A 24,385-nucleotide genomic window follows, 5' to 3' on the forward strand; every position below is an offset into this window, starting at 1 on the left:
GAGCTGTCAGCATAGAGCCTGATGTGGGGCTAGAACTCACGAACTGTGAGATCATGACCTGAGCTGAAGTTGGATGCTTAACCATCTGAGCCACGCAGGTACCCCAAGCATGTGATTCTTGATCTCAGGGTTGTGAGTTCAAGCCACACATTAGGCACGGAGCCTATTTAAAATGAAGTAAAATAGGGGCAACTGGATGGCTCAGTCAGTTAAGCGTCCAACATGATCTCAAGGTTTGTGATTTTGAGCCCCACGTTGGGGTCTGTGCTGACAGCTTGGAGACTGGAGCCTGCTTCCGTTTCTGTGTTTCCCTCTCTCTCTGCCTCTCGCATGTTCATGCTCTGTCTCACTCTCTCTCAAAAATAAAATGAACATTAAAAAAATGAAATTAAATTTGTGTAAATCAGAAAAACATGGACTCATGTTCTGATTTTATGAAAATTATGTTAACAAATTCATCAGTGGCTTTTAATTTTTTTTAAAATTTTGATGATTTTACCCAAAGCAGTAACTGCATTGGTGATCATTGTGGCAAGACTGATGATTTTCATACTGAATTGTTATCCATTTGGAAGACTTGGGAAAAAAGGATGCCAACGTGGCTGAAATTTAAAAAAAAAAATTTTTTTTAATGTTTTATTTTATTTTTGAGACAGAGACAGAGCATGAGTGGGGGAGGGGCAGAGAGAGAGAGAGGGAGACACAGAATCTGAAGCAGGCTCCAGGCTCTGAGCTGTCAGCACAGAGCCCGACGCGGGGCTCGAACTCACAGATGGTGAGATTGTGACCTGGGCGGAAGTCGGAAGTTCAACCGACTGAGCCACCCAGGCGCCCCCAATGTGGCTGAAATTTATTTGAAATTGTATGCCCATGTGGGTTGCAACTAAATATACTTAAAACTGATGAGCAACAACATAATCCTTGTGCTTAAAGAACTAGGGACCTTCAGCAGAAAGCCTTTTTTTTCTTTTTATATCACAACGTTGTTTATTATGTGAATTTTTAAAAACTATTTATTTATTTTTGAAAGAGAGAGAGAGAGATAGGGAGTGAGCAGGGGAGGGGCAGAGAGAGAGGGAGACAGAGAACCCCAAGCAGCATCCACATTGTCAGCTCAGAGCCCGACGTGGGGCTCAACCTCACGAACCATGAGATCATGACCTGAGCTGAAATCAAGAGGTGGACGCTTAGCTGACTGAGCCACCTAGTCGCTCCATTATGTGAATTTTTTACAATACAAACAAAAAATATATATATATGGAAATGCAGTATCTGAATACAGCTAAATGCAGAATGGTGACTTTTTTTTCCTTTTCAAGAGGCCAGGATTCCATTTCTAGTAAACAAAGAGACTGCACATAGGTAGAAATAGGTTGGTCGTTAGCCTCACAATTAGAAAACCACTGAAAGAGGCTGCAGCAGGCAATGTAGAATATTGTAAATAACCTTTGGATTTCAGTGGAATTTCAGTTAGGTTAGTATTTCAACATAGGAAATATGGCTAAAAAGACATTTTGCCTAGTCTTTAAAATAATGGCCTTATTTGCTGTAGAATTATGCACAAATAGGATAAAAGCTATTCCTTTCTGGCTAAAAACGGTCAAAGAGCAAATATCAGCCATTGCAAAAGCTCCCGGCCATTCTTGATGACGTCCAAGTCTTCTGAACCCTGCCGTCTAAAAGCAAAGAAATATCAAATACATTTCAAAGAGGATTTCACCCAAAATGCAAAATATTAAAATTATTAAAATTTACTATTAAAAAATAGAGATCTGTTATAGATCAGATCTGATAGAGCACAGATCTGATATAAATCATCAGTGTTTCTTGCCCACCTTGCCTTCCTCTCTTCTTTCCTCTTTCCTCAATGAGTATATTGTGGGCACCACCATGTTTCTAGCGCTATTCTAGGTGCCAACAAATCATTTTAGTTTTGAGATCAATTTTGGCAGAAATAACAGTAGCAGGACTTGTCTAAGATCAGTTTGGGAAGTTTGCTACCTACCTACGAAAATCCAGTTGGGTGGGAATGAGATAATAGGCCAAGCCTGGTGCTTACTCTCCTTCGAAAGATGTCTCTGGGCTGACTTTGCACATAGGCACCCCAACTCAGCTTCCACCACAGCCACCCACACGTTTCTCAGGCCTGCCTAACCCAGGGAGTGAACCATCCTTCTGGATCCCTGAACACGGGCTATTATTCATTACACCCCAGCAGGCAGCTTCCTTTGGAAGGATTTCTACCTCAGGTGTCAGGTTGCCTGTGCTTCCTGGCACCAGCCGCTCACACCTGCAGCCTCCTGGTGAGGTCCATGGGAGGCCACAGGGACACCACCTCTGGGGCAGAGAAGTCTGAGTTGACAGAACTCAGGACAGAACCCAGACTTACGGGCTGACTGCAGTGAGAGACTTTGAAAGCTTCAGATTGGAGACACTTTGCTTTTTCATTTATTTTTATAGAAGCAAGAAAGGCAGCGGTGTGGAAGACGATGACTCACATGCTTTTGCTCTACTGCTTAGTGTTTCTTTTGCCCACAGAATCCTGCAGGACATTATGCCAGGTAAGCAAAGGGAGGTGGGAGAAGGAACTGGTAGGGAGAGAGCAAATGGAAATGAAAACCCATCTGTCAGGCAGCTCGTAGTTACCTGTGCTCAAGTGTAGGGAGAAGATAGTGGTCCAGCCAGAAGAACTTACAGCTATGGGTAATCAAAACCTGTTTTAGCTCATAGCCTCAGACAATTTTTCTTTTGATTTTTTTCTACAAGTTTCTGAGATGCAATGAGGCTCAAATGACTTAAGGGTGATAAACTCTTTTTTTTTTTTTTTCATATCCTTTGACAGTGATGACTTTTCATTGCTCACCACTGGACAGTGCTACTTCCGTAGAGGCACTTGAAAGTGTGGGGGCGGTGAGGGATGTCACAATGACTGGGAGATACTTAATGGCATTTAGTGGGCAGGCCCTAGGAATGGTCTGGCTCAATGAGGCATTGTCCCACCCAGAATGAGAATCGTGATAGTGAACACAGTGGATGGGCTGGAAGGAGAAATGAGGAACTCTGACAGCCAATGGTTAATCAAGGTTTAACTGGAGTAAGGTTTGTAGCAATGTACTATTTGTAAATTTTGTGGGGCAGTGAGCTTTATGACTCTCTCTAGAATATTTTCACTCATACCATAAATCATTTTAATGTCCTTAACAGTTACTTACTTCAAATTAGGTGTGGAGAATCATTGAGCGATTGAGAGAGGGAGAGAAGGACTAAGACTACTTTGACCTTCTTAGGAACAGTGTATTATTATTGGACTACAAGTTCTGGACAGGAGTTCCATCTCTTACATTCAGATAGGGAAACTGAGGCCCATGGTGTGGAATGTGATTTTCTTGAGGTTCCATATCTACCCAGCCACAGGACCAAGGCCAGGGCCCCGGTTTCTTCAGATTCTGTTTCTTGTTCTTTCATTTTAATAAGTGCCTTCTTAGCGAAAGCCTCCTTAGGAAAGAATGACTTTGGAAATTCTTTCTGGGAATTTCCAAATGATATTTACTTTATCTTCTGAGTGGTGTGCCACTGGATGGGAATTTTCTCCATGACTTCCCTTTTCCCCAGCACTGAAGCCAGTGTCTGGCTTCTGGGAGAGGCTAAAGACTCTTTCTGAAAGACCTCTTTCAGAAGACATCACGACCCCACAGTTTGGTTCTCTTCCCCTTCTTCATTTCCTCATCCATATTTTCCCACAAGGCAGAACTTAAAGAGTAGGCAGAGCCTGGGAGATTGACTTTGTTTTCTTGGTTATTGGGGATCAAGTTATGAGCATTCCATCCTTTTCTTCTCAATTTAGAAGTTGCTGGATGCTGAGTTTCTGAGTGCTACCCCTCTCCTGACCTGTCTATGCACTCAGGCAGCTTTTCAGGTTGAGCAGATTACAGGTTTTCAAAGGGTCTTTTTCCTACTGTTATGTTGAAGATTGTAGACCTTTTTTTTTTTTCTTTTTGTAGATAGAGAGAGCACTAGTGGAGAAGAGGGGAAGAGGGATTGAAAGAGAGAGAGAGAGAGAGAGAGAGAGGAGCCCGACACGGGGCTCAATCCCATGACTCTGGGTTCATGACCTGAGCTGAAATCAAGAGCTGGATGCTTAACCGCCTGAGCCACCCAGGCGCTCCTGAAGATTGAGGACATCTGAAGCTCAAGTGGCTCATATAGGATGCCACCCTAGAAATGAAATGACCAGGAGTCATATATGGATGTACTTTGGCAAATTCACTGGGAAGAAGTAAATCAGATCTTTCACTTAAGAAGGTAGAATTTCTAGAATTCTTTGTAAATAGCATGCCACGGTCTTCTGCCCACATATCTGATCAATATAATGTGACTTCACTGGAGTCTGTATAATGGGCCAAGTATTATCTGGAGTCGTTCACTTTTTTTTTTTTTTTAAAGGCTTTATTAAGTAATTTCTACACCCAGCGTGGGGCTCGGACTTACAACCTCAGAATCAACAGTTGCACACTCCACTGACCAAGCCAGCCAAGCGCCCCCGGAATTTCACTTTTAAGTGCTTTATTGTGGTGTATTAGAGACCATGACCCTCTCAGGATGAGTTTAGAGCATCACCTCCCTACACCCTACATCCTCCTCTGCTCTCTCCACATGCATATGGGATGGCTTGGTGGAAAGAACAGTGTTGTAGGATTGAGAAGAGCTGGGTTCTAGTTCCAACTCTAAGAGGAGCCCCCTGCATGGTTTTGTGTAAATCACCTCATCTATCAAAGATGCGCTTTCTTTATTTATAAAATAAGAAGGTCTTTCAAAACTAAAAAAAAAAAAATGCCATTTTATTATTTTTGTTGGGGTCAAAAGCCTTTGAGTCTCCCAGGTATGAAATAAGGCTTGAATCTGTAGACCATAAAATGGGAAGTCAGCTTGCCTCAGTGCTTTGAAGGATATTATAACTCACGAGTCCGCAGTGATACCCTTCACTTTAGACAGACCCTAAATGCTCAATTCAGATTCTCTTAAATTCTTATTTGGTAGAGAAAATGGAAGTGTCAGGCTTGCTTCCTGATAACAGAGAGAAACAATATAGTGAAGGAGAGAGGGACATGACCTCTACATGTTAGTCACACCGTTGAGTCACTGAATTTCTAATTCCTTCCCTAGTGGTTTAGATCTTGGAATGCAAGTTGGAGAATTGGACCATGGCTCTCCCCAGCCACTAGAGAGCAAACTTCTGGTACAAACACAGGAAGTTTCAGTCTCTCTCTCTCTCTCTCTCCCCGTGTACACACACACGCACATGTATGTCAGTATATACATACAAGCTAATATGTATATACACATATATGTACAAGACACAGAACTAGCATCTTAGGGGGGTATAAAAAACACAATACAAAATCCATGTTCTTAAGGAACATACAATTTAAATGAGGAGATAATATGCATATATAAAAATGATTAGAGAGTAAAAAGCAGGAAGGTGAGTATATGTGAAGCATTGAATGAGAGGTATAGTGGTGTAGACAACAAATCCTACAGGAGACAGAGAGGGAAGGATGTACCATTTAAAACTGGAAAGACTTCTTGGAAGGGATGAACTTGAGCTTTGTATGTAATAGATAGTAAGTTCATATTCAGAGAATAGTAACAGGAGCTAAATCTTAAATACCACTTACGATATTCCAGGCCCCATTTTAAGTGTTTTCCATAGCTGGTCTCATTTATTCTTCATTAAAGTGCTCTGAGGTATCACACAATTCTAATAGTATCATTCTCGCCCTGCTTTATCGATGAGGACCCTGAGGCCCAGAGAGACGAACTTTTTCAAGGTCTCAAGTAGAGGTGTTGGGATTTGGACCCAGGCGGTCTGCTCCAAGAGTATACCCTTCGACCACAATATGATACTGCTGCTCAGTGAGGGGTCCAGTCTGATGAATGGGTGGGCTAGAGAAGGGTTTTTAATCAGGAGGGGTGGGAAATGCTCAGGATAGGGGGAAGGCAGATGTGAAGAGAGTTCTGTAAAAGGAGAAGAATACAGGGGTTCCTGGATGGCTCAGTTGCTTAAGTGTCTGACTCTTGATTTCGTCTCACGTCATGATCTCAGTTTGTGAGATTGAGCCCTGAGTCTGGCTGTGTGCTGACAGTGTGGAGCCTGCTTGGGATTTTTCTCTCTCTCTGTCTGTCTGTCTCTGCCCCTCCCGCCCTCTCTCTCAAAATAAAATTAAAAACATTTTTTTTTTTAAAGAAAAAGAGTACAAAATTACAAATACAAGATTGAGGGTAAAAAGTGAGAATCTACTTAGGAAAGTAATTGCAACAAATTTCAAATTTAGAAATGCCGAAGAGAATTAGATTCGGTAATTACTCAGCATTATTCAGTAATAAATCCAGTAAAATAGCAATATTTTAATTAATGAACTGCCCACATTTTTGTCTCTACATTTTTAGCTGCATACTTGCATGCCAATACTTTTGTAATATTTTTTTCTAGACAGAAAATAGAAAAATTATTCAGTTTTCACTCTAGCATTGCTGATTCAATTTGTTTTTTATTATTGCTGGTTTAGAAGAATATCTTTCAGCTTCTCGTTTCATTATTAGTAACGCCATGTAAATATGTAAGACTTTTGTCAGCTTTGGGAAAATATCTAACGAGTTTCTTTCATATATGACCTGCGAAGTGTCCAGAACACTTAGAATTTTCTTGTTCTGTGACTAATTGTAACTACTCTTAAAGTAAATACCATTTATATGTTGATGTCCTCCTTGTAATGTGCTGATGACTGCAAATTACATAAATATACGCTATTAAATTCAAACTAGATGTATCCCCAACTCAACTTCTACTTCTCCAGATTCTCTAGTGCTATCCAGAATGAGGGAGAGTGTGAAGTAAGGAAAGGTGAAGTGGCAAAAAATAATGGTCTGAACAGATGGTGGTTAAGCTATTTTGCTTTTGAAATTTTAATAAAATACACGATCATGTGAACACATTGCTAAACCCTCTCTCAGTGCTTGGAAGGGGCCCATACACAAAAGGAATTCTACAGCATAACCTTCATTAATCTCCACGTAAGCCCACCTCTGCTCCTGGTGCATTTCTTGGATAGAATGTTGATCCTTCTTGCCGGACTGCTCCTGCTGAGTAGCAGTGGGAGAGAAAGCCATCCAGGCTGATGAGGAATGGGGCCATTGGGGACTTACTTCATGGTCTCAGCTTTTGGAGGCATCTTGGCATCAGGGCTGAGTCCGATGTGGCTGTTAGTCTGTGACTAGAATGAATCATTGGGCTGGCATATCAATAATTAATTTTCATGTGAATTTTGATTTTCCCTTTCTAGGTTGCTAACAAAAGCAAGGAGATGTCTCCCAGGCCACAAGGTATGTCAGCAGCGGTTAGTAATCAAATGGAAGTTTTTATGTTTATTATTGTAATAGCCAGGCTCAGCCCTCTGTTTATTGGCATGGCAGACGGGACGCCTGGGTGGCTGGCATGTGGATTGTTTATCTTTCTCCTATTAAATTGTACATTCGACCCCTGCTCCCCTCTCCTCTCAGCACCTTCTGCTCCATCCTGGCCTGAGAGTTCTTTGCCATAAACTCTTTCAATTGAGCCAACTCAGATGGGAGCAGTGGCTAGGAACAGGTCTGTGAGAATTTGTTGATAACATACTCATTCCGGAGCTGGGAGCTTTCTCCAAGAACATTGAGCGCAGTGGCTTCCATACTGTGTTCTGGGAAGCTGGAGGGGTTACAGGAGGTGTCCAGTGGGTTGCTGTGGAGTGTGACAGACCTAGTGAACTGAACACGGGCTCTTGCTTCTCACTTCAACTGGGATAGTTCCACTTTTATCTGCTTTATATGTGTGAGTTCTGGGTAATGTTTTGTTGGAAGCAATAGGTGTTTGCCACCGAAATAATATGACAATCACTGATCTATTTCCATCCTCCCCCACTTTGCAAAGAAAACACACCCGATGTCCGCAGGGCTTATGTGCCCTCGCTGTGCTGACGTCTTGGTGATTGGCCCGTGCAGCCCAGAGCCCCAGCCTCTCCATCTGATGCTGATACCTTTTATTTCCCCAGGTGTATGCGATGGCGTCTGTGTGGACAATTCCCACTGCAGTCAACCTTGCCCTCCAGACTCACAGGGAAATATGGGGTTCTTATGCAGGCAGAAGAAATGGCACAAGATCACCGAAACCTGTCAGACTCTTAATGCCTTCAACATCTTTGAGGTAATATCCTTTCTCTCGCACACAGAGTGGAGTCCCCACATTAGCAATGCATTGCATGGTCAATAAGAGAGAGGGAGAGCACAAGGCAGGGCTGGTAGGCGAGTGTGTTTGTACGTGAATACATAAACACACGCTCATCTTCTCTCCCTGCACAAGGAGGAAGATCCTAACTGTGGGCATCTAAAGTTTGTGCTCTGGTCTCCCACACGCTTCATGACACAAAGAAACCTGATCCTGAGGTCAGGGCTAGAGGGGCTTTCTGGAAGGATCATGGCCTACTTCTCCATCTTTGCTCATAGCTTTTTAAAATATTTTTATTTATTTATGTTGAGATAGAGATAGCGCAAGTGGGAAGGGGGCAGAGAGAGAGGGAGAGAGAATCCCAAGCAGGCTCTGCACTGACAGTGCAGATGTGGGGCTCGAGATCACGAACCGTGAGATCATGACCTGAGCCGAAGTCGGATGCTTAACCGACTGAGCCACCAGGCACTCCAGCTTTTAGCTTTTTAATACGGAGCTGTGATATTTAACATAGCTTTCGCTGACCAGAAGCACGGGCAACCCTGAGAACTTTTAGATATGCAGAATTCAGACCCCATCCCAGATCTGTTGAATCTGAATTTTCATGGTATCAATCACCTCAGGTGATTTCTGTGCTCAGTAAAGCATGAGAAGCAAGCTGACCTAAAGGGAAGGACTTGGTCATCAAACAAATGAGCACATTTCCATATATACTTAAGTAATTACACATTTAAAAAATCACATGTTTGATAAAATCAGGACAAATACTTTTTGTTCTCTTTGTGTTTCATTTACTCCTCTTCTTTCTTGTTTTTTAATTTTTTTTAATGTTTATTTATTTTTGAGAGAGGGAGAGAGAGAGACAGCATGAGTGGGGGAGAGAGACACAGAGGGAGACACAGAATCCAAAGCAGGCTCCAGGCTCTGAGCCGTCAGCACAGAGCCCGACCCGGGGCTCAAACTCACAAATGGTGAGATCAGACCTGAGCTGAGGTTGGACCCTTAATAGACTGAGCCACCCAGGTGTCCCTTTTGTACTCTTTTTCTCATAGAGGCTTTACCTTTTCTGAAGTTCAGCTCCTGATTCCTTCAGAAGAGCGAATGCTTTAGCATCTAGGAACATCCCCCTTCGGTGGTTTTGCATGTGGCCACGGGGAGTGCCAGTGGATTCTTCACCTGAAGTCCATGAGCAGACTTCAAAGGCTGCCCTCTCCAGGATGTCTGTCACCGGCCCACCCCTAATTTGAGGGACCTTTGCAAAGATACTCACAGAAAGCCACGTACCATACATTTTAATATCTAAATGCTTTCAATCAAGCTTACAGACCACTAAGTAGAATATATTCTGCTGACCTTTCATCCCAGATTCCATCCTGCACCTGTAGGGTGGTGGAAAGCCAAGGCCACCTGTTCATAACCCTGGAAACAGAGGTCCCTGTGCCACCTGTCGGGCCTAGTGGCTAGCACCCCGGTGGCTTGGTCCATCCTTGGTAGCATTTCTAAGAAGTTCCCAAGGGATGTCTATGCTGTTGGATGGAGGGCCATGCAGGCCCTGGAAGTGGACTTGGGGTTGCTAAGCAGGGACTTTGAGTGTCTAGATGCAGGGACATGGGTTCTGAGTAGGCGTATCCTCTAGGCCCACGCAGACTTTTTGTCTTGTGAAGGGCCAGGCTAGAGGAGGCCGGAAAGGGGTCCTTTGAAGTAAGGGCTGGCAGTTTTTTGTTTTTCTTTTTTTTTTTTATGTCAAGGGCCAGACAGTTAATATTTTAGTCCTTGTGGGTCATGGGGTCTCTATTGCGAGTATTTGACCCTGCCGTTGTGGCATGAAAGCTGCCATAGACAATACTTAAACAAATGAGCAGATTGGGTCCCAATAAAACTTTATTTACAAAAAACAGGCAGCCAGTCGGGGGCCATGTTTGCCACTCCTGCGCGGAGGTGTGGGCCCCAGAGCCTGAATCTGTAGGCGATACTGTTGATCATTATTTTCCGTCATTCTTTTGTCTTGGTGTCAGTTGATTCATCTAAATCTAGTTCAGAATTTCCATTTAAAAAAATTTTTTTTTTCAACGTTTATTTATTTTTTGGGGGACAGAGAGAGACAGAGCATGAATGGGGGAGGGGCAGAGAGAGAGGGAGACACAGAATCGGAAACAGGCTCCAGGCTCTGAGCCATCAGCCCAGAGCCCTACGCGGGGCTCGAACTCACGGACCGCGAGATCGTGACCTGGCTGAGGTCGGACGCTTAACCGACTGCGCCACCCAGGCGCCCCAGAATTTCCATTTTTTAAAATACGCTCGTGCCTCATGCTCTGCCCCTCAGGAATAGTAAAAATAAGCTTAAATGACACTAGAAATGTATCTACGTGCACAGGACATATATACGATATAGAGACACAGAAGGGGTCTGAAGTGGTATGCTAAAGATATCATTTACTCTCTGGAGGGAGGGGATTAAGGAGCAGGCAGCTGGCAAGCTGGGACTTTCATTTTCTGTCCGTGTGCCTTGGTATTGGGCAAGTTATTCCACAGCAGATGTGACTTTGAAGATGTGAAATTGAAAAACACGCTGCGATACACAATTGTGTGATAAGGCTGTCCTCAGTTTTAGTAAAGGTGCTTTTATTTTCAAAACAAAAGTAACATAATCAAAACTTTCTTTTTGCCATTTCTTAGACAAATTTATATTCGATCCAACCACTAGGAGGAAATACAAAAGTAGATGAGTATGCCAGAAAGCCTGAGACCATCACAGACAGGCTGATGCAAACGTGTCCGAAGGATTTGTCCTGTGTAATCAGGAACATTCGGCAGTCTCCCCGGATCCCGGGAAACATCGCTGTCATTGTGCAGCTCTTACACAACATATCCACGGTGTTATCGACAGATGTTGACGTGGCGAAGATGAAGGTGAGTAGCCTTGATTTGGCAGAATGATACCTCAGTGGAAAGGAATGCAGGTTGATTGGAATATTCGGTGGGCTTTTTGGGGTCCGAGGACCACCTCTTTCACATCAGTATCTGTAATGCGTAGCATAACAATAAGTGTTCAATAAATGCTCAATAAACGTTCACTGAACAAGGAACAAAAGACATAGAAAAGTGAACATGCTCCATCAGTAAGCATTTAGAGACAGCACTTATTGGGGACTGAATCAGATACCGGAATAAGCTTTCCAATGTGTATTTTAGCTACTGGAAACCTCTAAGAACCATTCTGGTTCTTGCAGAGACTTTTCTTACTTTTATTTTTGAGTCAGAAGAACAGATTGCTAAAATAGAAAATGACTGAATGCAAAGAAAACAGCCATACATATGTGCTGCAGAAGTGTGAAATGGAATTGGACTTCTTTTCTTTTCTTTTCTTTCCTTTCCTTTCCTTTCCTTTCCTTTCCTTTCCATTCCTTTCTTTTCGTTTCCTTTCTTTTCTCTTCTCTTCTCTTCTCTTCTCTTCTCTTCTCTTCTCTTCTCTTCTCTTCCCTTCCCTTCCCTTCCCTTCTTTTCCTTTCCTTTCCTTTCCTTTCCTTTCCTTTCCTTTCCTTTCTCCTTTCCTTTCCTTTTCTTTCCTTTCCTTCTTCCTCCTTTCCTTTCCTTCCTTTCCTTCCTTTCCTTTCCTTTCCTTTCCTTTCCTTTCCTTCGTCCTTTCCTTTCCTTTCCTTTCCTTTCCTTTCCTTCCCCTTTCCTTTCCTTTCCTTTCCTTTCCTTTCCTTCCTCCTTTCCTTTCCTTTTTTTCTTTTCTTTTCTTTTCTTTTCTTTTCTTTTCTTTTCTTTTCAATAATGTGTTTTTTAAAAGTTTTATCTATCTATCGATCTATCTATCTATCTATCATCTATCTATCTATCTTCTATTGAGAGAGAAAGTGCATGCGAGTGGGGAAAGGGCAAAGAGAGGAAGAAAGAGAATCCCGAGCAGGCTCTGTGCTGTCAGCATAAAGCTTGACGTGGGGCTCAATCTCACAAACTGTGAGATCATGACCTGAGCCAAAATCCAGAGTCGGCTGCTTAACTGACTGTGCCACCCAGACACCCCTTATTTTTGATCTTTGAGGCAGAGGACAAAAAGCAGGTTCAGCCTCTGGGGTTACTTGTCAATTCGCTATGTTCCTGCACAGGGTCTTGCACACAGTTGGGATTTAATAGATGTTAATTGCATGATGGGTACGCTGAGCAGAGTAAGCGAGTTGCTGGCTTCACCAAGATGTGAAGTGGGACCGATGATGTCCATGAGCTGCCCACCTGGCTGCCTCACAGGGAGACATTGCATATGTGACACGAGGGCAACTCACTCCTTGCTCTATCCCTCAGCTCACATTTTGGTGGTGTGTGGGTACCCTGGGGATCTCATTACGATGCTGATTATGACTCATCGGGTCTAGGGTGGGCCCTGAGATTGCGTATTTCTAAGAAGTTCCCAGGGGACATCTATGCTGTTGGATGGAGGACCACACTTGATGAAAGTGACTCTTGACTGTTCTGGCAGATGCCCAGAGCAGCTCAGTACTAATGCTGGTTCTTCCTTGGCAGAGTTACAGCATCATGGCCAACCACATTCTTAACAGCAAAAGCATCTCAAACTGGACCTTCATCCCGGACAGAAATAGCAGCTGTGTCCTGCTACACTCAGTCAACTCCTTTGCCAGAAAGCTATTTATAAATAAATATCCGATTGACATATCAGATGTCTTCATTCATACTATGGGCACTGCCATATCCCCAGACAACACTGGAAAGAATTTCAGTTTTTCAATGAGAGTTAATGACACCAGCAGTGAGATCACTGGGCAGGTATTGATCAGTAGAGATGAACTTCGGAAGGTGCCTGCTCCTTCTCAGGCCATCAGCATTGCATTTCCAACTCTTGGGGCCATCTTAAAAGCCAGTTTTTTGGAAAACGTCACAGTGAATGGGCTTGTCTTATCTGTCATTTTGCCCAAGGAACTTAAAAGAATCTCACTGATTTTTGAAAAGATCAACAAGTCAGAGGAGAAGAGGACACAGTGTGTTGGCTGGCACTCCTTGGAGAGCAGATGGGACCAGCAGGCCTGTCAAATAATTCAAGAAAACTCCCAGCAAGCTGTTTGCAAATGTAGGCCAAGCAAGTTGTTTACCTCTTTTTCCATTCTTATGTCACCCCACATCTTGGAGAGCCCGATCCTGACTTATATCACGTACATAGGCCTGGGCATTTCTATTTGCAGCTTGATCCTTTGCTTGTCCATTGAGGCCTTGGTCTGGGGCCAAGTGACAAAGACAGAGATCTCGTACTTACGCCATATATGCATCGCTAATGTTGCGGCCACCTTGCTGATGGCTGATGTGTGGTTCCTTGTGGCTTCCTTTCTTAGCGGTCCAGTGACACATCACAGTGGGTGTGTGGCAGCAACATTTTTTGTTCATTTCTTTTACCTTTCTGTGTTTTTCTGGATGCTTGCCAAAGCACTCCTTATCCTCTATGGAATCCTCATTGTCTTCCATACACTGCCCAAGTCAGTCCTGGTGGCAGCTCTCTTTTCAATTGGCTACGGGTGCCCCTTGGTCATTGCTGCTATCACAGTTGCTGCCACTGAGCCCAGCAAAGGCTACCTACGGCCTGAGGCCTGCTGGCTCAACTGGGACATGACCAAGGCCCTCTTGGCCTTTGTGGTCCCAGCTCTGGCCATTGTGGTAGTGAACCTGGTCACAGTCACACTCGTGATTGTCAAGACCCAGCGACCCGCCATTGGCAGTTCCATGTTCCAGGAGGTGAGAGCCATTGTGAGAATCAGTAAGAACATCGCCATCCTCACACCACTGCTGGGACTGACCTGGGGATTTGGAATAGCCATGGTCGTTGATGACAGCAACCTTGCTTTCCACATTATCTTCTCTGTGCTCAATGCATTCCAGGTAAGTCTAGATGCTACTGGCCAAGTACTAAGTGAGAGAATTCAGGAAGAAGTTTTGTGATCGGGAGCTTTTGGAATCATATTTCTTTATTTCTGTCTTTTTAAAAAATTTATTTATTTATTTTGAGAGAGAGCAAGCACGAGCAGGGGAGAGGCAGAGAGAGGGAGAGAGAGAGAGAATCCCAAGCAGGCTCCACATTGTCAGTGCAGAGCTTGATGTGGGACTCAAACTCATGAACCGGAAGATCATGACCTGAGCAAAACCAAGAGTTGGAAAGTCAGCCGACTGAGCCACCCAGGAGCCCCATAGAATCATATTTCTTTATAAAAGACAATAGATTTGGAATAGAATATTAAGTGAGGAAATACACTTTTTTTTCCCCAGAAAGGCCTGGATGCAAATCTTGACTCTCTCATTTACTAATATATAACGTTCTTTTGAGGTATTTGATTAAGTTTTCTGAGCCATATTTTTCTCACTTATAAAATGGGTATTACCACTGCCTGCCTGAAATACTGAAATAAAACAGTGGGTGGAAAGCATCAAGTTCAAAAATCACCTAAAGATCATGAATAGCACTACAGTAGGCTGAGCTGCTACTGTTCAGACACTAAATACCACTACTTCCCCCAAATCTAGGTACCTAACTGGAGGTATTAAAATGTGCACATTCATGGCATTTCTTTCCATTTAGAATTTCTGGTTCCCATTGGAAACCATCTTATTGTAATGAGGCAAGTCATACAGAGTGATATTAAAGATGGTTTCTCTTCTCCTCTCTCACCTCTATGAATTAAGCAATGTTCACAGTTTCACGGGTATCTTTGCCAAATTTTTTATGCTTATATACAAATATATTTTCACATAATATAGGGGTTAGAATATACATTATTATGCACCTTACTTTTTCACTTAAAAATACATTGTAGCATCTTACCAGGTTACCATGTAGAAATATGACAGGATAGTATGCCGTATTCAATAATCCTCTACTTGACTGAATTTTTTTTCATTTTTTTTTTTTTTTCTGTCACAGGGTACTAAGGAGCCAAAATTTATTACACTGAATGTTAAATATGTAGATAGGAACTAGTTGATAAGAAAGCTTTTATCTTTCTAAAGACCTTTAAAATAATCCTTTCTTAAGAGTGTATGCTTATTTGGAAATAAATGTTTTACCTAATGGATAATAGAGATTTTGGGTCAAATATTTTCTCCTTTTTCTCTTTTAATATTTGTGTATAAACAATTTCATTAAATTTTTTTTATTTTTATTTAAAAAAATTTTTTTTATGTTTATTTATTTTTGAGAGAGACAGAGACAGAATGTGAGTGGGTTAGGGGCAGAGGGAGAAGGAGACACAGAATCTGAAGCAGGGTCCAGGCTCTGAGCTGTCAGCGCAGGGCCTGATGCGGGGCTTGAACTCATGAGCTGTGAGATTATGACCTGAGCTGAAGTGAGACGCTCAACCGACTGAGCCACTGAGGTGCCCCTAAAAAATTTTTTTAATGTTTATTTTTAAGAGAAACAGAGAGAGAGGGAGACACAGAGTGCGAGTCGGGGAGGGGTAGAGAGAGAGAGGGAGACACAGAATCTGAAGCAAGGTCCAGGCTCTGAGCTGTCAGCACAGAGCCCAACGCAGGGCTTGAACCCACGAACCGTGAGATCATGATCTGAGCCTAAGTCGGACACTTAAACCGACTGAGCCACCCAGGGGCCCCCAGTGATTTCATTTTATAATAAGCATTTTGATGCCTTGGAGAACAAAGCTAATAATAATGATAATAATGGTTCCTTGTCTTTGGGATCTCTGTTTTTATGCATTTCTATAGAAAGTATGAATAGTATCCTATAATTTTTGTATAGCTCTTATCCATGTTTATGTGGCTAGTCATGCATAGGGCTGGGAGAACAACCTAGTGTTCTTAAATTTCTGTTCAGTATATCCCATGGCTATTTGTCAGGAACCCTTAAGGAGTTGATGTATCTACTCCTCAACATTTCCCTTTCCTTGTCACCCAGTGTTGGGGGCGCAGATCTTTACTGTGATTTTTGTTGGGACTAGGCTCAGGGCACTTGTATTTCGGTGCCATGAGTTCCTTTACCTGTCACGACAGGATCAACTTGTAATTTCAACTCAGTTTCTGTCTTGACTCCTGGCAAGGGGGATGGAGGTCATCCAAATGCCAGTACTGATGGAGGTGAGAAGCTGAGGGCAGGATGTGGGTGAAGGGTAGACCCTGGGCACGAGGACGGGTAGGCATTAGGCACCGGTGTGCTGGAGCTGGTTTGTCCTGGCTCAAGAGAAATGACTTCTCTTTTTAGGAATTTTGCAAAGGGACATCATTAGAAATTAAATATATAAACTTTTAATTAAATAAAACAACGGCTCTGTTTAAGGTCCTACATCCTCCAAATGCATTACTTCCTAATTATTTGTCTACACTTTACTATGCTTGTGAGGGTATTTGCATCTACTGTATCTGTACGGTGACAACCCTGTATCATGATGTGTCCATCCCTTTCTAACTCCATCTTCAGTGATGTCATGTTGCTAGACTTAAATCAGCCAGGGTGGGGGTATTTAAATGGAGACTGGTAAGTGCTTCAAATTAGGAGAGCTGGTTATTGCTATTTACCAGACCCGTGGACCAGGGCATCCTGAAGATGCCCAGTGTCGGAGGAGAGAAAGGAGAGCCACAGATCTGTTGAGGTGGGAGACACAATGAAGTGAGCAGAAGGAAGCAGGACAAGCAGAGTCCTAGGAAGAGCCAAGATGAGGGGCAGCTGGGGCTGATGGAGCAGAGAGGGGAGAGAGACTCCTAAACATGCTGGGAGGTCCAGAAGATGTAGGAGAAAGACTCTTCTGAAGCTTTCCTGGTCCTAGCCCCGTGTGAGCACCTCCATTGGTTTTAAAGCTCAATCATCCCCATAATCATAATTATTATGTAGTCAATTGCTGATTTGACTGCTCACTTGTAATCCACAACTTCTGGTTGGTATCCTCTCTTGTATTTACTGAATACAACTGTAAATACAGTTCCTTTCGTATGCCTTCCATAGCAGTAACTGTAGGTTGGGTAAGTGGTGGGGACCCCCTCATAGCTGTTGTGGCTAGAGAAAATAAATGTCTCAGTTCATTTGAGCCGCTGTAACAAAAATACCGTAGATTGGATGGCTTACAAACAACAGAAATTTATTTCTCACAGTTCTGGAGGCTGGGAAGTCCAAGATCAAGGCACATACAAATGTGGTGTTCGGAGAGAGCTTGCTTCCTGCCTCATAGATCGATACCATCTTCTTGCTAGAACATCGCATAGCAGAAGGGGCAAGGGAACTTTCTGGGGTCTCTTTTGTAAGCGCACTAATCCCTTTCATGAGGGCCCCACTCTCGTGGCCTAATTACCTTCCAAATGCATGTCTCCACTTTGGGCATTAGGATTTCACATATAAATTTTGGCGGAGAGGATGTGAACATTCCTTCCATAGCAGTAAAGCATATATTTTAAAACATGGGGGAACGCCTTGACATTTATCTGCTCAAATTAAGCTTTATCTACTAAAAGAAATGCAAAGAAGCTTCTACCAGTGTATTTTATCAATCAGATACTAAACCTTTGACTAATAATCTATCCAAATTTTCTGAATGATATTTCGTGTAACTTTTCCCAAGGTGGGACCAATAAAAAGTGATCCTACTGGAATATGTTCCTGTTACATATTTATGAGTGTACAAATTCAGGTTGCATAATAAAGCCGTTAAACACACACAAACACAGATATAGATGCACACACACAAATAGAAACACACATTTACTGAGTACTTATTGTGTGTCAAGCATTATGCTAAATGTTGCAGATGTGAATATAATTGGTTTAGCCTCAAGAAATTGAAAATCTAACAAGGAGAGAAATTCCTCTTCGTCCTTTAGCCAAAGGAATGCATGTTTTGGAAGAAACGGGCTAAACGTACAGTTCCTAGAAATTTTAAAAATTTAACTCCTGGGCAAAATTCATGGAGATTCTGATTTAAAATGTATTCCCGGTACCAAAACCAGACCTGGTTGTATTTGTTCCAGGCATCTTTATACGAATGATGCTTTGTCACCTATATGACCATGCTAGCGATGACATTTTCTTGGTAGACACAATGACAGATTTCAATAGTTACCTTATAGGCTAAGAGTGTCACACAGAAAAGCAATCTGATAGAAGGTCTCCAAGCTTTGGAGTGCTTGCTGGACTGGCTGAATGGAGAGGTGGATTTAGTATGTTTGGGGATTGGATGAGCTTCGTGGTCAGCACTGGTCCCTGTGAAATCCTCCACCTGTCAGCTAAGCTTTTACAAATAGAGGTAGCAGTGGGTTTGATATTGCTGCTACTGAGTTGCAACATCTTTATGGCACCACTTATATTAAACCCATGTGTCCTCATCGGCATCTGCTTAGCTAAGGGTTCACATTCGATTATGAGATGAAAGCAGCTTAACAGAGGGATGCCTTGCTACTCAAAGTCATTATCTCACTTCTCCTCTCAGGTGGGCCAGGACTCAAGTAACCACGCCTTCAGGAGAAGCTATCTAATGAATGTTGCTATCTGTTACATTTTGAAAGTTGAATCTCTGAGTTTCTTTCTACTTGTCTGAAAAATGGGATGAATACTTTTTCTTCCTTCTTCCAGGGGGGTTTTGTGCCAACTCAAATGGACTGTAACGATAGAGGAACAGCCTCCTTTTGACTTTAATGGGGTCTCTTTTTGAATGGATGGTAAGGGATATGAGAGCTATAATTCCCTCTATGTCATATTTGGAGCACCTGTTTCTGAGCACCTGTTATGTGCTTAGAAGCTCAATCTGTTTTATGTCTTAGGGCCCATGTACTTGACTTTTCCTTAAAATTTATTTATTTTTTGTTTACTTATTTCTTTTGAGAGAGAGAGAGAGAAAGAGAGAGAGAGCAGGGGAGGGGCAGAGAAAGAGGGAGAGAAAGAATCCCAAGCAGGCTCTGCACTGTCAGCACAGAGCCTGATGCAGGATTTGAACTCACGAACCGTGAGATCATGACCTGAGCTGAAATCAAGAATGGGATGCTTAACTGACTGAGCCACCCAGGCACCCCTGTACTTGATTTTTCTTTTCAAGTTTTATAATTTTCTTTGGTTGTGGATGGGGGAAGGAAGTTGAGAGTGTTAACAGAGGCTGAGCATAGCTGTTTTGCTTTGTTTGTATGGAAGTTTCTTTCATTATAGTTTGTCCAAGGACTGCAAAACTGCTGTCCATGGCCTAACGTCTCCTCTGAGTCTTGCTCAGACTATTGTGTTCTGGTGAGATATATGTTCTGGCGAGCTCCTGGTCAATGCTAAATGCTTTTAGTTTGCCCTACTTAAAAAGAAATCCCCATAATCTTCTTGTATGAATCACAGAGCTTGGTGTGTTGGGTTTAGTGACGTATCCCAAGTGCCGAGAACAGTGGCTGGCACGTGGAAGAGGCTCAATGAATATTCATTGAGTGTATGAACCCAGGTCGTGTGGCCTTAACAGAGTCAAAGATTTAATAAATTGTTTTTATTTCATTTGTTTTTTAAACTAGAAAAGGACTGATAAATACCAATATTTATTATTATTATTATTATTATTATTATTATTGTAAATGGCTTTTCTTTCCTCTTCTGTCTTTCTCAGGGCTTCTTCATCTTGGTGTTTGGAACAATCCTGGATCCAAAGGTATTGTAAATCCTCCTCCCCCCCTCCTCCCCCTCCTCCTCCTCCTCCTCCTTTTTCTTCTTCTTCTTCTTCTTCTTCTTCTTCTTCTTCTTCTTCTCCCCCCCCCCCCATTTTCTTCCTCCTCCTCCTCCTCCTCTTGCATTAACTGTATTTGGCCCTGGAATCCTCACTTGGAAAGACCCCTTACTGAGCATCTTTGACTTCAGTCATTTGTGCACACACTCAAACAGGGCATCACTCTTTTTTTATGATGGAAGTAATATCTATCTTACAAACTCTTACAGAGCTGAGCATTTTATGTGCATTACCTCTAGTCCTTAAAACAATCTTGGGTATTCTTATATTCCATTTTATGGATGAGGAAACTGAGACTCAGAGTGGTTAAACTTGCCCATGATCTCTACAGAAACCCACTCTAACAAGTTGAAGCAGAAAGAGGACTCGTGAAATCTTACAATATCATCTTTGGGGATGTCCCTCTGGCTTAGAGCCTTGGAGGCTACATCCCAGGCACAGTTCCCCATCCATAGCATGGAACCAATGTTCCTCCTCATTTTCCTGGGCCCAGATAGCACAGCTTGCCAGGCCAAGGTCAGGTAGCAGATGGTAAGCTAGAATTGCTGCTACTGTTGTCTTGGAGGTCACCTTCACTCTGCCTGTTGGGGCCCCCTGGCACCTGCTTCTTTGCACTGACATGTCTGATTGGCTGAGTCCAGGTCACATGGCTGCATCTTAGCTGCAAGGGAAGTTGGGACAGTGAGTTCTACTTTATAGAGCGGTGGACCCAGAGAAGGGAATTTCCCAAATACGGATGAGTGTGTATAGGTGGTGAGTGGTGAAAACACATAAAGACTAAACATGAATAAAATATCAAATGGTTACTCAGCCTTCTAAGATCACCCTCTTTCACCCCCTGCCTCCTGGAGTGAGAAAAGCAAGCCACCGTCTCAAATGTAGATGCAAACACTTTCCCTGCAGGGGCGTTTAATGAATTAATTTTTTATCTATGCTATTCTATTATTAAGTTAATGTCTGGGGTTTGTGAAAGGGTCAGTTCACACCGGTCCTTTCATTTTGTTATGAGGATACCATATCAACCTAACAAAAATTATTTGGAGGTTGCAGAGTATTAGTGTTTCAGTCTTTCTATGTACTATCTCTGAGACACTGGGGAGTCCTTCACTCTCAGGAACCCAGATCCCCTAAACAGAATGCAGAGATAATAATGATTTTCCTGCCTCTTCTGCTAGATGAGGTAGAGAACCAATGTGATTTTGCAAGTGAAAAAACACAGAAAGCATTTAAGGTGGTACACAGTTGCATACCGTATGATTGTGTTTTTTTTTTTATTAACCGTAATACCACAACTAGTATTGTTGTCAAAGCATCAGCAGCAACATTTTTACTTACTGATTTACCAGGTGTTATGAGATGTGCAAAGAACTCTAAGACCTACAACTTTCTATCAAGATCAAAACCTCTTATATTTAAAATTATAATAGGTAAAGACTCAAAGATGTCACAGGACCATACATGATTAATTGATACAAAGCTGTATATGCCAGTAGTCAAATTTTTACATCAGTAAAAAACAGTGAGCATGTGTCCCCAGATGTGTTTATTATTAATTTACAAAGTATGTATTTTGCACACTGTGAAACATAAAAAGAAAGAATTGTAAAGAGAACCTCCAGTATGTCTTCTCATATCCCCATGGACACTTGAGGGCACAGCTCCCAAACCCCGGGGGGTGCTCCTTCCTCTCCGGAGCCTGTGTGTGGCAAAGAATATCACATTTTCTGCGAAGGGTGAAGTCACTCTGAGCTGGAGGACTTTGGCATCCATTAACTGTCAAGACAGAACTATAAGGCCTTGGAAGATGAGTAGCATTTTGTAAAGCAGAAGGGAAGATAGAGTAAAAACAAGAAGACACTGCCTGCGTTCAGCCAGAGAGATTGAGGGAAAATGACAGGTTGGTCTGGAGTCAGGAGACATGAACTCAAGTCTTGGCTCTTCTCAGCAGTCAACTGACTTTGGGTGTCCCTTCATCTCCTGAACTTAATATCCTCGGTTATAAAATGGAAATAATAGTACCTATTTGACAGGACTGTTTTTTGGATAAAATGAGATGGCAGGTGTGAAAAGGACTTTAAAGTGCTTTTTCAAGACAAAATATAAATATACAATAAAATACAATTAACGAAACAAAATATATTTAACACTAATATGCTATATTAATATTCTGTTAATTTATATTATATATGACATTAGTATTAATAAAGAATATATCATCATATATTATACAGTATTGAATATATATTAAATAGATTTACTTTTCATATTTATATGTACGTTAAATCTATTTAATATATATTTAAAAAACAAAACAGAATTGTTATTTATTATTCTTATTATTCTCCGTTCCAAGGGCTTTTGCCATGTTGCATAAGATTCTTTTTTTTTTTTTTTTTTTTTTAGCTTTGGATTGACCTCTAGAAAGCAGGGTTTACATAACTGGCAGCTATGGGAAATGTTCAACTATTCAAGGGCTGCAAAAAAACTACTCCCAGTGCTAAGTCAAAGATTGCTCTAACCCGTGGCAAAATGTGTTTCTTACTCACTGGGTTCATGTTGAAGGCCCCTGAGTACGCGTGTCCTGTGCCAGCCTCATCTTCCTTGTGCTTCCCCCTCTCTCCACCTTTTCCCGAACCTCTCCTCCAAGTTCCTGATCCCTCCATGACCCACCGACAGGACCCAGCTGGTAACGCCCTCCCTTGCCAGAGTGTTCGCCAGGCCCCAGCACGTGTGATGGCCTCTCGTAATTTTTTAAATTATTAACCCCTTTTGTTCTCTATCCAGATAAGAGAAGCTTTAAAGGGCCGAGTAACTTCTGCAAAATGGATCTCCAGAATCTCAGAGGTAAAGCCTTCATGTGCATTATTGCATTTAGGTGTTTGACAGGATGACAACAGTGTTGGCATTTCTGGCGTATGGACTGTTAATAAACCAAGCACCTTAACGCTCTGTGGTATGGGTTTTTCAGAAGTGCCAAGGGAGCACCTCTTTGAGCTGTTCAGATTCTTTCCGGAGTGGTGGGACCACATCCAAAGAAAGGAAAGCAGACTTAAATGCATTTAGAGGAGAGTGGCCAGGCAGGGGGTCGGGAGGGGGCCTGGAGGGACAAACCGCGACCCATGCAGCGACCCATGCAGCGGGAGAGCAAGCCTGTGATGAGGCAGGGAAATGAGAGAAGGGAAAATCTCAGCTTCCCGTGATAGGCTGTTCGTTCTCCATGACTCCAATCGGTTGAACCACATCCACAGTGTGAAAGTCCAGGGAAACAAATTCTGACCCTCCACAAAGAACTTCCTCATAGCTTGATTTTCAAGAAGGGTGACTGCCATGGTTACCAGAATTGTAAGAGAAGGTTTGGGGCTGCTCAGCGGTGTTGTGGAGAAGGCTCTACAGTTTAGTAGCCCACAAGCCCTCTCCTTGATGTTCACTTCCTACAGTGTAGACATCATGTATTGTTATGCAAAGGTTCGCTCCCTCAGCTCTTCTGAGTGAAGGAAGAACTAAAAAATGTTTAAATGGCAGCACGAGGGGATCCGTGTTGGCCCAGGGAACATACCGAGTCACAAGAGAAGAGGCAATCTAGAGTTTCCCATGCCAACATTGGATGGGATCTATACCGCCCTGCGGGGACTGGGTTGCAGGAGATGTGCATGGAGAGGGGTGCCCCATCACTGTAGACCTGGTACCCATGGCCCTGAGTAGCAGCATTGGCCCCCCATATGTCCTTTGCCTTTCTATTCTCTCCTCTTTAGGCCCCCTTTTATCTTCCCTCCTTTCTGTTCCCTCTATTTTCCTGTCTCCTTTCCTGTTACTCTTACCTAAACTTGGTCCTTGGTCTCCAAACCTGGCAGATTGTTGACCTCTCTATATCTTTTCCAGCTGAAATTTTCAAAAGCTAAGTTTTATTGAGAATAAACGTCAATAGTTACCCAAAGCAGTGGTTCTCAACATGACCCGAAGATCAGAATCAATTAGGAAGCTTCAAAAAATGTTGCTTGAGTCTCACTGAGCCTGAAGATTCTAATTGGATCGGTCTGCGATGTGTCTGGGAGTTTTACAAGCTCCCCAGGTGGTTCTAACGTAGCCGATGCTGAGACCCTACCTAGCATTGTACATATTTGCCTCCCCGATCAGTCTGCCTGGCATAAGTATCCCCCTACCACCTCACTGGGTCTGTCCCCTGCTCTCAGGAGAGGCTTGGCTCTTCCAGTCACTTCCAGTCTGTCACTGTTCCTTTCCTTATGCATTTCTAGTACTGATCCATTCAGCCACCACAGGGGTGAATTGCTCTCTGATCATCTGGCCCACTTCTCTTTGTGTCTGTACTTAAATACAAGTCAGGATTATACCCAGAACTTTATTACCAGTTTATTGGTTGTTTGAGTCAGTGGTTTTCAATGCTGGCTGCACCTTAGAAACATCTAGAGAACTTTTAAAAAAT

General features: G+C 42.7%; 1 protein-coding gene across 1 annotated transcript in view; it reads left to right on the top strand.

The window, feature by feature from the left end:
- ADGRF2 (adhesion G protein-coupled receptor F2) overlaps positions 1 to 24,385 on the top strand; it is a 42,521-nt gene that overhangs the window by 12,796 nt on the left and 5,340 nt on the right. The window contains exons 2-8 of the mRNA XM_045498475.1: positions 2,461 to 2,561; positions 7,344 to 7,383; positions 8,088 to 8,239; positions 10,937 to 11,170; positions 12,785 to 14,146; positions 19,828 to 19,869; positions 22,729 to 22,788. Of these exons, the coding sequence (XP_045354431.1) occupies positions 2,490 to 2,561; positions 7,344 to 7,383; positions 8,088 to 8,239; positions 10,937 to 11,170; positions 12,785 to 14,146; positions 19,828 to 19,869; positions 22,729 to 22,788 (1,962 nt within the window). The 5' untranslated portion in view covers positions 2,461 to 2,489. The remainder of the gene's footprint in view (positions 1 to 2,460; positions 2,562 to 7,343; positions 7,384 to 8,087; positions 8,240 to 10,936; positions 11,171 to 12,784; positions 14,147 to 19,827; positions 19,870 to 22,728; positions 22,789 to 24,385) is intronic.

This window comes from Leopardus geoffroyi, chromosome B2 (genome assembly GCF_018350155.1).
Source record: "Leopardus geoffroyi isolate Oge1 chromosome B2, O.geoffroyi_Oge1_pat1.0, whole genome shotgun sequence".
NCBI lineage: Eukaryota > Metazoa > Chordata > Mammalia > Carnivora > Felidae > Leopardus > Leopardus geoffroyi.